Source organism: Nothoprocta perdicaria, unplaced genomic scaffold (genome assembly GCF_003342845.1).
Source record: "Nothoprocta perdicaria isolate Ctin4 unplaced genomic scaffold, notPer1 scaffold_11, whole genome shotgun sequence".
NCBI lineage: Eukaryota > Metazoa > Chordata > Aves > Tinamiformes > Tinamidae > Nothoprocta > Nothoprocta perdicaria.
The window spans coordinates 1,169,991-1,184,010 of record NW_020454205.1 but is presented as its reverse complement, the minus strand read 5'-3'; the positions used below and the strand labels follow the sequence as shown (position 1 = coordinate 1,184,010).

The following is a 14,020-nucleotide window of genomic DNA, read 5'->3' as shown; positions in this document are numbered from 1 at the left end:
GCGCCGCCCGCCCAACGGCGGCGCTGCCCGCGCGGGGGGCGCAGGCGCGGCCGGGCCGAGGCGGGAAGGGGCGGCGGAGCCGCTGGCGCCTCCGTTCCCGGTCCCGTTCCGTGCGGGCCGGGCCTGCAGGCGGCCTGGGCTCCTGGGCCCTGGCGCTGGCAGGAGGAGGAGGAGGCCAGGGCCTGGTCGGCGCTTTGCGTGGCGGCAGGCGGAGCTTGCGCTTTTTTGCGAGGGTAGGGGCGGCTCGGGGGAGGGGGGACGGGGTTGGGCGTAAGTTTAGCTCAGGGCTTTATTTTTTTTTCCTTCCGCTAAACAAGCGTGGTCGCTGTTAGCCTTTCATCTGTGCAACGGCGGGGCCTGGGTGCCCCTCCGCAGGCAGCAGGGACCCCGGCTTCCCGAGCCCTATGAGCCCCTCCTCACCCTTAGTGTTTGCTTTGGGCTCTAAATAGCCTAAATCAATCTCTCTCCCAAAAAACATGTTTTGTAAYGTATCCCCTTGGGAGGTGCAGGGGATTTGTGGTCCCTTTTGGCAGAGTGCAGAGTTTGCACTGCTCCCATGGAGGAGGATCCCACTGCCTGGGTCCCTATCGCTCTATCTGTACTTTCATTTTAATTTTGTTTTCATTCTTTTCATTTTGGCAGGGTGAGCCCCAGGAGCTTTACCAAGAGGGAGCCTCGCTGCTTCTGAAGTTTGGATAAGGAGGCACGTGTATGACTGCGCTTGCTCCAGGGCTCTGATGTGTCGGACACGCGCATGACCACGCAGGTCCCTGCGGAGAGGAGGCATCACCGGCCCTTCGCTCCCTCCCTCCCTCCCAAAACACCCCCACCAGTGATGCCTCGTGGAAAACTGCTTCTGCAACATGCAGCTTTTCTGTTTTGATATCCTCCCTTGTGTTAGTCAGTGCTTTCTGCAGTTGCTCTTATAGTCTTATGCATAATATCCAGCGCCAATCTGGCATTTGTCATTAGTAAATCATAAAACACTTCACACAGGAGTCCTATATCGTGCTGAGCACATAAGGAAGCTTGCTTTGCTGAAAAGGATTAATATTGGTGTTTCCACAACAACCATTCATCTTCCCGTGTTCCCTCTCTGCTTTGCTTGGTGGGGAAAAAAAAAAAAAAAAAAAAAAAAAAACCACACCCCACTGGCAGATCTTGTAACCACATCTGAAAGGCATTTTTCTTTTGAAATATAAATTAAGCATGAATTGGTTTGTAGCTGCTTTATTTTTTTTTTTCTAAGTAACTACATTCTTGTTTTCTGTGTTTGAAATGTGACAATCCTTAGAGGCATGTCAGTGTTGGAAAGTGTCTTGCAGATGCTCTTTCAGCTSCATGCACCCTACAGGACAGTTGCACTCTGTGGGGTTGGCTGCTCCCCTCTTGCTGTGTGCCCCCTTGTCAGGTGCCAGCTGCACTGGAAATTTGGGCTTGCTCCATCCTCCTCAAATGCTTGTGTCTGGGTTCTGAGCATGCAGCTGTGGGGAGAAGCAGCCTTCCTCAGCATGTGKCACACTTGCGTTATTCCTGGGCTGTGAAGAGCTGGCTTGTAATGCTGTTTCTTCCCCACAGCCAAGGGCCTGCTACCTGGCACGTAACTTTTCTACCAAAAAAACATTTAGTCTACTTAAAGTAASATTTTCTATTCTAGAGCTCCATTTGCTATTTGTTTCTCACTCAAATCAAACACCCATTGACTCTATTGACTTTACTGCAAGCTGGATGCTTGTATATCTTGAAAAAGGTACTCTGTAGCAATACTGTATTTATTTAAAAGTCACTGAAAATCAGCTCTTTTAAAATATTTTTTTTTTGTAATATGCTTTTTGCGTTGTTTATCTGTTATCTTTCTTTGCAGCTTCTCCAACCTGAATTCCACGATGAAACAGTTGTCAGCAGAAACTATTCGTCTCCTTTCAAGCTCCCAGGTGATTACGTCAGTGGTCAGCGTAGTGAAGGAGCTCATAGAGAATTCCTTGGATGCCGATGCCACAAGTATTGATGTTAAACTGGTATGTCCTCTCTCTTGCACTTAATACAGAAATTGGATATCAAATAAGATGTGGGAAAAATTGTTCCACTGTCAGTGTGTTTTTTAGGGTGTAGTAGTTTTGTGGAGAGGATTGATACCCCTTGTACATATGTGTTTYAACCTTAAAAAAATGGTCCAAGATCAATCTCCGTAAAAAATTTTGAGGCTGGAACTGTAAGGCATATTTGTGCTGAATGCATCTTCAGGAAAAAAAAAAAAAGGCATTTTTTAGTACTACTTCTTTTATGGTGTACTTTATTTTTTTCCTGAATAATAATTTTAAAAGATGTTGGRCTTCTAGACTGGTATAGCTGGTTCTCACTATAATATATTGGCAAGAAGATGATAATGGAAACTGTGGAAAAAGGTTATGATATCCATGCTCAATATTTTTATAATATAAATCATCATATGCTCCCTAATAAACCTGATGTACCCTGGCTACTATTAACATTTAATTTTTGTAAGCTTTTTGAAAAAAAAGAAAAAAAAATTGGCATGTCACTTAAGGATGCTTTCTGAAACAAGAATACGAAAATACTGGCTGGGATTAAAAAATGTACTCTCCTTCCAAATTTGGAAAATAACAGTGATCACTTTCTTCCCATTAGTGTTTTTGCAGTATTTGGTCAACAACTGCATGATAACATCATCTCCTGCTAGGAAGAAATYGTGTTGTTACAATGTATATAAACAGATGTATCCAGAAATGCAGTTCATTTCGTGTTTTTTTTAATTTTTTTCTGTGAGTGGCAGTGAATGTATAAGCTCTTCTCAAATTACCAAGCAAAAAAGTAAATGTTAGATACAATAAGTTAATACTTCTGATTAACAGAGCAGGATTATTTCTGTTTGTGACTTGGATGCGGAGAAAGGAACAAATATCATTGCTGCCTTACCTGGGTGAGTCTCAAGCAGTTTCCACAGCATCACAGAATGGTTGAGGTTGGAAGGGACCTCTAGAGATCGGATGACTCTCGGCAGTCCAGCCCCTGCTCCAGCAGGGACACCCAGAGCACGGGGCATCCGGTCRCATCCAAGCGGATTGGGAAGATCTCCAGAGCAGGAGCCTCCCTGGGCAGCCAGGGCTCCAGCACCCTCACAGTGCAGAAGTTCTTCCTCACATGGAGATGGAACTGCCTGGGTTTCAACTTGTATCCACACCTGAGTGTGGTTTCCTGAGGCTGCTGAGAGAGATGTTTATTAGTTCTTTGCCCATCTGAAAAGAAGTTACTGGTCTTCACGATGATCTGTCATGGTTTGTTTCTTCCCAATACTTAGATGATGTAATGACTTGCTGCATCAGAAACCCCAAAGTGAGTGGTATATGTACAACTTGGAGGATAAAAATACCAGAAACTGATCTTGTCCACTGCTCGGTAACTGATGAAAGCCACAGAAGGTTTTGGAGCCTTCAGTAATTGTTAGAAGAGAGCTTGTATCTTTTATTGGAGTGACAATACAGAACCTTTCTGAATTCTGCACAGTGTGGGTCTCGCTGTGCAGTAAACGTCTCTTTCTGTAGTGAGAAGACACAAATGAACTGAAGAGCAATTTCAACCAGAGTCTTTTGCATAAGTCATCCGCACTAATGTTACTTTTTGTCAGTTCAGCCCCATCCAAATGGCTGCATTTAAAAAACAAATAAACGCTATAATACTTGGATTTGCTCCTTTTTGTCAATCACTAAATGAGATTTGCTGATTATTATTTGGTGTGTACTGGGTTAGAGAAGAACACCTGCACACCAAATATCCATTTTCCCTGCAGCCAAAGCAGGAGAGGAGAGGGGGGAAAAAAAAGCCTTAAAATTTTGGAGAGTATTTAGAAAAAAWACATACTTTTCAGTTATAGTTCACTGATTTTAAAGAATATAAGGTTGCATTTGTGATTTGAAAAAGTCGATGTTAAGCAAGTAAGAAAGCTGAAAAAGAATGAACAGTCTTTAGTTTTCCTGTCATGCTTTTTTTGTAAGGTGCAAGATAGGTAAATAAATAAATTACTTCCACAAACATAAATTGGGTAAAACTGAAAACTGGAATTGTGTGTTGTCCCCAGACAGCAGGGTATAAATTACATAATTTAATTAGATCATCACTACAATCTTTATGTGTTTGTGTGTACACACACATAACTGTATATATTTGTTTTRCAGAGATACTTTTTGTTGTTCGGTTTCTCCAAATAAGCAAAAATCTCCCTTCTATATTGATGGCTACAGGTTGGGTCCTCAGCTGTTTCAAGCTTGTATCCTAAATCATTGGGGTCGTTATTTTAGTGATTGGGATGTTGTTTTCCTCTTYTAGGAGAACTATGGGTTTGACAAAGTAGAAGTGAGAGACAATGGCAATGGAATCAAGGTTGCTGATGTTCCTGTTATGGCAATTAAACACTACACCTCAAAAATAAGCTCTTCTGAGGACCTTGAAAACTTGACGACATACGGTTTCCGTGGGGAAGCTTTGGGATCAATTTGCTCTATATCGGAGGTGAGTAGTTGCTGTAAACATATCAGACCTATCAGAAAGGATATTCTGGGAGCGTGGCTGAGTTTGTTCTTTGAATTAAGCTGTATCAGCGTAAGGAAGTAGAGGAGATGGTCAGCAGAAGTCACTTTGGTTGGCTCTCCCTTCGGAGAACTAATGGTCCATGTAGCTCCAGTTTCWGTGAGGGTTTCTGCCTTGATGTTATCTCGGTAATCAGCAGTCATGGGATCTTGCTGGGCTCCTTGGCAAGTACGTAACTGCTGAACTCCTTGGCAAGCACGTAACTGCTGTTGCATAAGCATATTGTTCTCCTTTGGAGTAAACAGGAACCTGCTTCTCAGTCTGATCTTTATGTTGGTGTTAACAGGACTGGCTGTGTCACTGTATGGATATTTAGGAATTCACTTGCTGACCTTTTACATTGGTTCAAGAGTGAYGTAAGAGATGATCAAATGGTTAAGGGCGCAGCATCTACCTGCTCCGCTGTGCTTTGCTTTTTGGTCCCCGTGCTGCATCCCAGCCAGGTTTTGTGTTCTGCGGGTGGCAGCCCTCACCTCCGTGCTCTGTTCGCATTGCTCTGAGCAGGACTGGGCTGTGTGTTTGCATGGAGGATTCCAAAGAAGGAGGTTTCCAGAAGTCTTGGTGTTTTGACAGATGATGACAGACCTCGATCGTGGGCTCATTTTCACGAGTTGTGAGCAGGGTGCCATTCTTCTGAGCAGCTAATCAGCCCCGTGTTAGGTTTCATAAGAGAGGGAGGTGACCTGAGTGTATGTACTTTAATAGGTGCTACTTYAAATCTTGGGTCGGTAATTATGTTTACAACTAAGGCCAGGAGTGTTTAGTTATCTGTCTACCTAAATTGTCGCCTGTAGTTTCAGTTAAGTGGTTCTATACTATTGGCCCTTAACTAGGTCCATAATATTGTTATTGCCAATTAATTGCTGATACTGTTGTTGTTTTTGTTTTCTCTCCAGAAGCGTAATTGAACTCCAAATTATTCATGTGGGAGATTAAAATAAATTATAATATCCTAAAGCTCTGTATGAGTGATAACCTTTATGCCCCTCCAGAGGGTTATAGTGGCTCTGTCATTCAGGATGTTAATATTGAACTCGGGAATTGCATTTTTATTAAACTTCTGTTATGTGGTTGGCCTTGCTAAAGCTGATCTGTGTGTTACCTGAATAGCCTACAAAACGTAGCACTACTGATTGCTAGATATGATGGGTGTGGAAAAATAATATACTGTTTAATAATAGCTGTTATGTGTGTGGAATCCACCATGAATTAAGAGTTGTAAAATTTTCCCTTTTTTCATGAAGGACAAAAACATCAATCGATTTAGTTGTTTAAATCTACTGTGTTTAACATAATACAGAGCAACATAACAAAATACAGAAGTGTGTGTATATTTTAGGTATTGAGGCTAGCTATGCTTTATGTAGTATTGTAATAGAAATATGTGCCTTTTAGTTGAATGGCTGGAAAATTCAGATATAATGCAGAATGTTTCTGTGACTGTAAATAGCACTAGTGGAAGAAACATTTTGTAAGCTGATTACGTATCAAGGTTATAGCTAAAATAAGTTGATGTTAAGAACTTTGTGAATCTTTGATTAACATGCCTTTTTTTTTWTTATTCTTTATAGGTTTTAATCACAACAAAGACAGCTGCTGATGASTTGAGTACTCAATATGTTTTGGATAGCAGTGGACATATAACTTTTCAAAAGCCTTCCCATCTTGGACAAGGTAACATATCATTATTGCAGCCTTGCATTGGAAAACAAGTATCTTGTGTTTCTTTGGGACTCTGTTCAAATAGCTGTTCTCTACTTGACACCAGAGTATGAAATCTTTATAGCTCTAAACATTTCTTCCTTGTGTTCGTTTACTGGGGACATGGTATTAGAATAATAAATAATGCATCTTGRAAGTTGCTTTAGACAGTAATTACATTAGTTTCTACTTTTCCAACTCTCTCCCTCAAGCTGGCAGAGCTCAAATAAAASCCCTAAAAACTATGCTGCAGGTCCAGGCAGATGGACGCTGTAGATACAGAAAAGAGTTTTTCAAGGCTAAAATAACATTTCTATACAGAGCAAAATCATAGAATGCTTAAGGTTGGAAGGGACCRCAGAGGTCATCKAGTCCAACCCCTCTGCACACGCAGGGTCACCAAGAGCACGTGGCACAGGRCTGCATCCAAGYGGGTTTGGAAGATCTCCAGAGAAGGAGACTCCACARCCTCTCTGGGCAGCCTGTGCCAGGGCTCTGTCACCCTCACTGTCAAGAAATGTTTTCTTAAGTTCCTGTGGAACTTTTAGTGCTTCAGTTTGTGGCTGTTTCCTCTAGTCCTGTCACTGKCCACCACTGAAAAGAGGCCGCCCCCTCCTCCTCACTGCCTCCCTTGAGGTAWCTATAGACACTGATCAGGTCCCCCCTCAGCCTCCTCTTCTCCAGGCTGAACAGGCCCAGCTCCCTCAGCCTTTGCTCACAGGGCAGATGTTCCAGGCCCCTGATCATCCTTGTAGCCCTGTGCTGGACTCTCTCCAGCAGCTCCACATCCCTCTTGTACTGGGGAGCCCAGAACTGGACACAGTACTCCAGATGTGGCCTCACCAGRGCTGAGTAGAGGGGCACGATCCCCTCTCTCGACCTGCTGGAGACGCYCTTCTTAATGCACCCCAGGATCCCGTTGGCCTTCTTGGCCACCAGGGCACACTGCTGCCTCATGGTCATCGTGTCATCCACTATGACGCCCAGGTTCCTCTCCGCAGAGCTGCTCTCCAGCAGGTCAGTCCCCAGCCTGTACTGGTGTCTGGGGTTATTCTTCCCCAAGTGCAGGACCTTGCACTTGCCCCTGTTGAACCTCATGAGGTTTCTCAGTGCCCAGGTGTCCAGTCTGTCCAGGCCCCTCTGGATGGCAGCRCAGCCCTCAGGGCTATCAGCTACTCCTCCCGGTTTGGTATCAGCAGCAAACTTGCTGAGGGAGCACTCCATCTTCATCCAGGTCGTTAATGAATAAGTTGAACAGGACCGGACTGAGGACTAATCCCTGGGGGACACCGCTAACTACAGGCCTCCAACTGGACTCTGAGCCACTGATTACCACTCTCTGCGTCCTGCCGTCGAGCCAGTTGCTAATCCACCATCCACTCATCCATCCCACACCTTCGGAGCTTGCCCAGGAGGATGCTGTGAGGGACGGTGTCAAAAACCTTGCTCAAGTCCAGATAGATGACATCAACTACTCTGCCCTCATCTATCCAGCTAGTCACTCCTTCATAGAAGACGACCAGGTTAGTCAAGCATGATTTCCCCTTGGTGAATCCATGCTGGCTACTCCTGAGCACCTTCTTCTCCTCCATGTGTCTGGAGACAGCAGGCAGGATGAGCTGYTCCATCACTTTTCCAGGGATGGAGATGGGGCTCACCAGACTGTAGCTGCCCAGGTCTTCCTTCTTGCCTTTTTTGAAGACTGGAGTGACGTTGGCTTTCTTCCAGTCCTCCGGCACCTCCGCTGTTTTCCAGGACCTTCCAAAGATGATGGCGAGCAGCTCGGCTATGACATCCACCAGCTTCCACAACACTATTGGGTGCATCCCATCAGGGCCCATGGATTTGTGGGTGTCGAGTTTCCTTAGGTGCTTTCTGACCCACTCTTCCTCTACCCAGGGCAAGCCTTCCTTTCTCCAGCTCTCTTCTCGTGTCCCTAGGGCCTGGGATTCTAGAGGGTTTCCCCTGACAAACACTGAAGCAAAGGTGGTATTCAACAACTCGGCTTTCTCTGTGTTTTTCGTAACCAGGGTACCCACCCTGTTCACTAGTGGACCCACGTTCTCCCTGACCTTCCTTTTGTTGTTAATGAAGAACTTTGAAGAAATTCTTATTCTTATTATTATTCTTAACATCCCTTCCCAGATTTAATTCCAAATGTGCCTTAGCTTTCCTTGTAGCATCCCTGCATTCCCTGACAACATTCCTGTATTTATCCCAAGCGGCCTGTCCTTTTTTCCACATTCTATATATTGCTTTCTTCTGCTGGAGTTTTGTCAGGAACTCCCTGCTCATCCATGCAGGTCTCCTGCCCCCTCTGCCTGACTTCTGGCGCACAGGGATGCACTGTTGCTGGGCATGGAGGAAATGCCGCTTGAAAACTAACCAGCTCCACTGGGCCCCTCTTCCTTCTAGAGCCCTAGCCCATGGGATCTTTCCCAGCAGGTCTCTGAAGAGGCTAAAGTTGGTCTTCCTGAAGTCCAGSGYGGCAAGGCTMCTTACTGCMCTGCCTCCTCCTCGTTGGRTCYTGAACTCCACCARYTYGTGRTCACTGCAGCCAAGGYWRCCCCCCACCTTCACATCTCCAACAAGGCCCTCTCTGTTTGTTAGTACGAGGTCCAGCAGCCCACCTCTCCTCGTCGGCTCCTCCACAACCTGCGTCAAAAAGTTGTCAGTAAAAAATGTAAATCCTTACTTAAAAGAGAAAGAATTACCATGCTATATGAGAAGGAATTGCTGGAAACAGTGTGCCTGTAGGACACAACCAAGTCTCAATTCTTAGTAATCTGCAGGGAAGGATGTGTGCACTAGAAATTCCTACTGTGTTATATGAGATATAAAGGCTCTCCTCACCTTAACTTTGGCTTTGGTTATTCAAATTTGCTGTAGGCTTGGGGTAGCATTTCCATGCTCTGTTCAGCTMTTTCTTCCACAGTGTTAAAGACCGCTGTGTTGTTGCGTGCACATTTCAGCAGTGGCACATTTTCAAAAATTGTTATTTACTTCTTTCTTGTGACTAGAGCGTGCATATGTGGGMGCAACATAAAGCTGTTCTCACCCTTACTACATCCGAGCTGAGCCATAGAAATTGTGGCTGCTTTGCAGCAGTCGGTGCCCATTGAACACCCTAGCAATCCCTTTTTAGTCTAAGGATTTGTATGATTGTACTGATAGAGTCGCTTTCTACAGATTATGGACTATGTCCTGGTCAGACGTATCTGGCCTTTCAGGTCTCTGTGCAAATAATAGTGAAGGGCTTTAGTGAAGCTCTATATTCCCCCTGCCTCCTGATATATCTGATGATGCTCTGGTCTGTCRCTTGTTTTAGGAATGACAGTTAATTTAATATGCACCACAAGAGTCTTTAGCCTTCTTTAGTGACTGCTGCTTACTACTGTAGTTATGTATGAAAGAAAGCTTCATACTGTGATCATAACTAAAAAACATGGGTTAGAGCTTGTGTGTATTTCAGGAACATGACTGCTAACTCTAGTATGTTTTTTGTCTTTGTGCTAACACAATTTAATTCAATGTGATTAGGGATTATATGTATGTAGCTGCATACAGGTAGATCTGTTCCAATCAAAATAAAGTTTCTTTTATAACAGGTCAGTGATATGCTGCCAATGATAACTATAGTTGTTTTATCTTCTGCTTGCAGGCACTACAGTAACAGTCCTGAAGTTGTTTAAGAATCTTCCTGTAAGAAAACAGTTTTACTCAACAACTAAAAAATGTAAGGAGGAACTGAAAAAAATCCAAGATCTCTTGATAGCGTATGGCATCATAAAACCAGACCTGCGGATAACCTTTACACATAATAAGGTAATAGTGAGTAATTTTGTATCAGCTTTCATAAGAATCAGTCTCTGGTGAATTTTATGGCAATGCTCTATTATATGAACCTTTTAATTCGTAGGATTTCTCTGTTATCATAGGTTTCTCTTGGACTTCCCTTTTATTCTTTCCTCCATGAATGTGCATGTCTATGATGGTTATAGATCTTGACTCTAAGCTTCTAAAACTCAGAAGAGACTCAGATGTGCCTTTTGGTTTGCTTCATCAGATAYTAGTTTAGATATGTGAAAACGTAAGAATTATTTTACATGCTCATAATTAATAAAGATATTGGTGTGTCATAGAAGAAAAGTAGTGGAATCTTATGGCTAAGAGACTGATCAAGTGCTAATCTAAGCTAACTGAATACACCCTTGACAATGTTACTTGGCTGACATAACCTGGGTAGACACTATAACACATACATGGAGTTTGTTCTACGCTGAGGCATTTGGAGCTTAATGTAHAACCTCGTTTTAAAAAGCCTAAAAATTTCAAAACTGTTTCTTATACTGGTTTAAAGTAAGAGTAACCTGTGATGTAACGAGTTTTAGTTGAGCTAGTTGTTATTTGTTTAGACTTGGCAGTACAAATTAAGAGGCTACCATGTTAATGTTGCTGTTTTCCCAATTTGTGGAATGCTATCAGACTACGCTATCAGACTCTTCATTAACTCAGCATTCATGCTTGAAATCCCTCCCAGTGGAAATGATGATCGACTGCCTTTTTGAGAAGACAACAAATCCCTCGCCCTCATCTAGAGTTGTATAACATGCTCTSATTATATATATGTATGTATTTTTAAATATCTGATACAGATATTGCAAAAAGTATTAGTATTCTGAAACTGAGTAAGTATAGCTAGCTGTTCTTAGTCTGTTGTTTGAGACTGCAGAAATCATGAAACCAGAGATCTTGTTGGTGTGCACTTGGCTTGTATTAGTGTCCCATTTCTTAGCTTGTATTAGTCTCCCTGATGTATCTAGCAGTGCTTCACAGAACTATAGGTTCATAAAACTAATTTCATCTTTTATTGGTGTTTTTTCCCCTTCTCTGAAGAGTGTAATAGAATTATTCTGTGGTTAAACTGAGACTTTTATTTCATGTCCTTGACTACTGCAGGGGCTTATTACAGTGCATTGCCAGCATCTTCCACTGGCTTTTCTTCTCTGTGGCAGCTGTAGCTTGTCTTACATAGGAGATCATAACTTTGGTATGGTGTATTGGGAAATATGTTGTTTATTGTGGTTCATGGAGGACTTGCTAGTTTGACCTTTCTGCACTAGACATCTATTGCGTGTTTGCGTATGGTACCTGCATGTTCCTTTCACATCAGCCTGGAAATTCCTGTTGACATCTCTGGGTCCTAGGAGAGAGCCTTGGGAATGAGATTGCTAGGTAAGAAAGCAGTCATTTAGGTGGGGAAGAGGAATGAGAAGAAGGTCTGCAGTACTGAGATTACTAGAGAAAAGTTGAAAATCATTTTTAATGATGTTTTGGTTTCATACTCTTGATTTGACTCTTGCATGTCTTGTTTTTTTTTTTCCTTCCTTTATTTATTTTAATCCAGTGGAAACAGTGGGCAGGATGTGGATCACATCTCTCTCTTACACTACGTAAAATATGACAGAGAGAGAAAGAAGCACATTAGTGCTGTTGCATATTGGTCTTGGTGTTAGCTGTGCTCGGGTGACAAAATAAAATACACTTCTACAAACTTTTAATTCATAAATTCTTTCTGGGGTTCGAGAGTATTCTTCTTTCACTGATATGTGGCCTTTTGAGCAATGGTCCAAGTTTGGAAAATCGCAATTTCCTCCTTTATGTGATCTAAAGCCCAGTGAAAGCTCAAGTAAATGAACAGAGAAATAAATGCTTTTCTCTTACCAACATGTTCTTTTGCTGGTGAACAAGAAGGAACACAAGCAGCATACTCTGAACTCTTGCTTTTGTTGGAGATAATGGTGTTAAAATTCACTTTGASGCTATTTTGTTAAGAGAGTAACTCAAGGCATGTGAAAACCTTCCATTAAGAAGGTGACATATTAGAGTATTTCTCTAAGTGTGTAATTGTACATCAAAGTCTGAGTATGCTCAGCAAGTAAGAAGAAAGAAAAATCTTGAGGTGGGGAAAACAGTGGTCAGSACAGATGTCCATTACAGTTTACAGAGAAGCTGAGATAGCTGAAAGTCACTGTGATCGCACAAGCAAAGAACTCGTTAAGCATTGGCAATATTCCCTCACGTGCACGATGTTTCTGTTTCTTCAGACTAGTCATCTCTTGGTCAGAGGATGTTACATGAATTTAAAATGAGTCTCTGATACAGAACAAGGAGAAGAAAACAAAATTTCTTGAACTAGCCGYATCTACCTAATGCAAGGTAGTAGCAAGTGAAAACTTGCCTCGTTTAGAAGTTACTTGAAACTCATTTCGGGTCACAGTTTCAGTTCAGCTTTGGAAGAAAAATACTCATATTACAACCCAAAGAGTTTCCAATTTCTGGAAAGATAGGAAGACTACCTGACCTTTTAGCTTCAGAGGTAAATTCATTAATATGAATTTATTGCAGTGTGGGTGGGCTCGTCTCRTACAACGAATTGATACGAATGCTGTCTGCAGTCTGTATTTATTCAGTGYCGTGGTAGACATGGTGCTCATTTTGGCCTCTTCATTTTACACTGCCTGTTTATATGTTCATTTCGGGGGTTTTTTTGTTTTTTTTTTTTAAAAAAACACAGCTTAGGTTTCGACACAAGAGGTCGCTCAGTAGCTATAGTTGATCTAGAAGAATACAGGATAAAAATTCTACAGAAAGCATCGTCTGTGTATGGATAAATGTTTTTAAACAGTGTGCAAAKTGTTTGATGCTCTGAATGCAGATTTCTGTATTTCTGCTGTTGTGGCTTTCCTTCCAAAATGACAGTTACCTGTTGCACTGCATTTTTAAGCAATTTAAAAATCTCTAAATGCAGTGCATAACAACATGCTGCAGATCCACATGTATCTGTTTTACCACAATATCGCAAATAATCATTGCTCCTTTTTCTTCACACGCTAGATCTTATTGCTACATTATTGTTTAAGCTCAGAATGCATTCCTCCTATGGTGATCCCAAAGCGCATTTGTGCTAGAATTATACCAAATGGTATTGCCTGTGATTGTTTATCTGTCTTTTTTAGTTACATTTCTGTTTGAAATGTATTAGGAGAATGAACTGAGTTCTGAGAACTGCTCTATTTTTCATGGAGCACATGACATATATATTAGTTAAAAAATTTATATGGCCAGTCATTCAAAGGAGTTCCTAGAATCCCAGATTCTTGAGGCCCAGCCAATACTTTCTGTTGCGATGGAAGAAGATACACGTCAGGATCGGGTTCCAAGGCTTAAAAGAGCAAGAAGGTAGCAGAAATGAGGTAGTGCAAGATGGGGAAAGATGAGGCAAGAGAATAGGAAGGCCTGTACAGTACAGTGTGTTTCAAAGAAATCTTGAGAKTAAGTGACAAAAGCAGTATTTAAAATCCTTCCAAATACTGCATTTAATAAGAAATGTGAGTGTGAAGGAAAACATAGTTCTAGCTTTACTGAGGAAGAGTATATATAAGAAGGCGAGAAGATTCATGAAAGCATGTTGAAAACAGTTGCCTGACCTGAGCAGAAACCAACTTTAGAAAATCAGGCCTCTTGCTGAGCTGCTGAGTGTCTATGCACTTCTTAAATCTTCAATGCATTGCATGTTTTTATTTCCACCACTTGTTTGTGTGTTTTGTGATGTTTGTCTTTCTGCTTCTACAGGGCCTGGAAGTAATTCTTGCCGTTTTACCCTGTTTCGTATCGGTGTTAGTTTGTATGAATATATTGGTGGTAAAAGTCA

General features: G+C 42.3%; 1 protein-coding gene and 1 long non-coding RNA gene across 3 annotated transcripts in view; both read left to right on the top strand.

Annotated features, from left to right (window-relative positions):
* The first annotated feature begins 159 nt into the window (after positions 1-159).
* On the top strand, positions 160-784 carry LOC112955390. The gene is made up of 2 exons (XR_003250876.1): positions 160-233; positions 643-784. It is a non-coding gene; the product is annotated as an uncharacterized LOC112955390 (long non-coding RNA).
* An 84-nt stretch (positions 785-868) lies between these two features.
* PMS1 (PMS1 homolog 1, mismatch repair system component) overlaps positions 869-14,020 on the top strand; it is a 42,171-nt gene continuing 29,019 nt past the window's right edge. Inside the window, exons 1-5 of one of the 2 annotated variants that reach the window (XM_026048676.1) lie at positions 869-896; positions 1,865-2,018; positions 4,345-4,527; positions 6,177-6,279; positions 9,968-10,131. In XM_026048676.1, the coding sequence (XP_025904461.1) occupies positions 1,887-2,018; positions 4,345-4,527; positions 6,177-6,279; positions 9,968-10,131 (582 nt within the window). In that variant the 5' untranslated portion in view covers positions 869-896; positions 1,865-1,886. Of the gene's footprint in view, positions 897-1,578; positions 1,751-1,864; positions 2,019-4,344; positions 4,528-6,176; positions 6,280-9,967; positions 10,132-14,020 lie in introns of those variants that run through there. The other variant, XM_026048668.1, reaches the window with a different exon arrangement.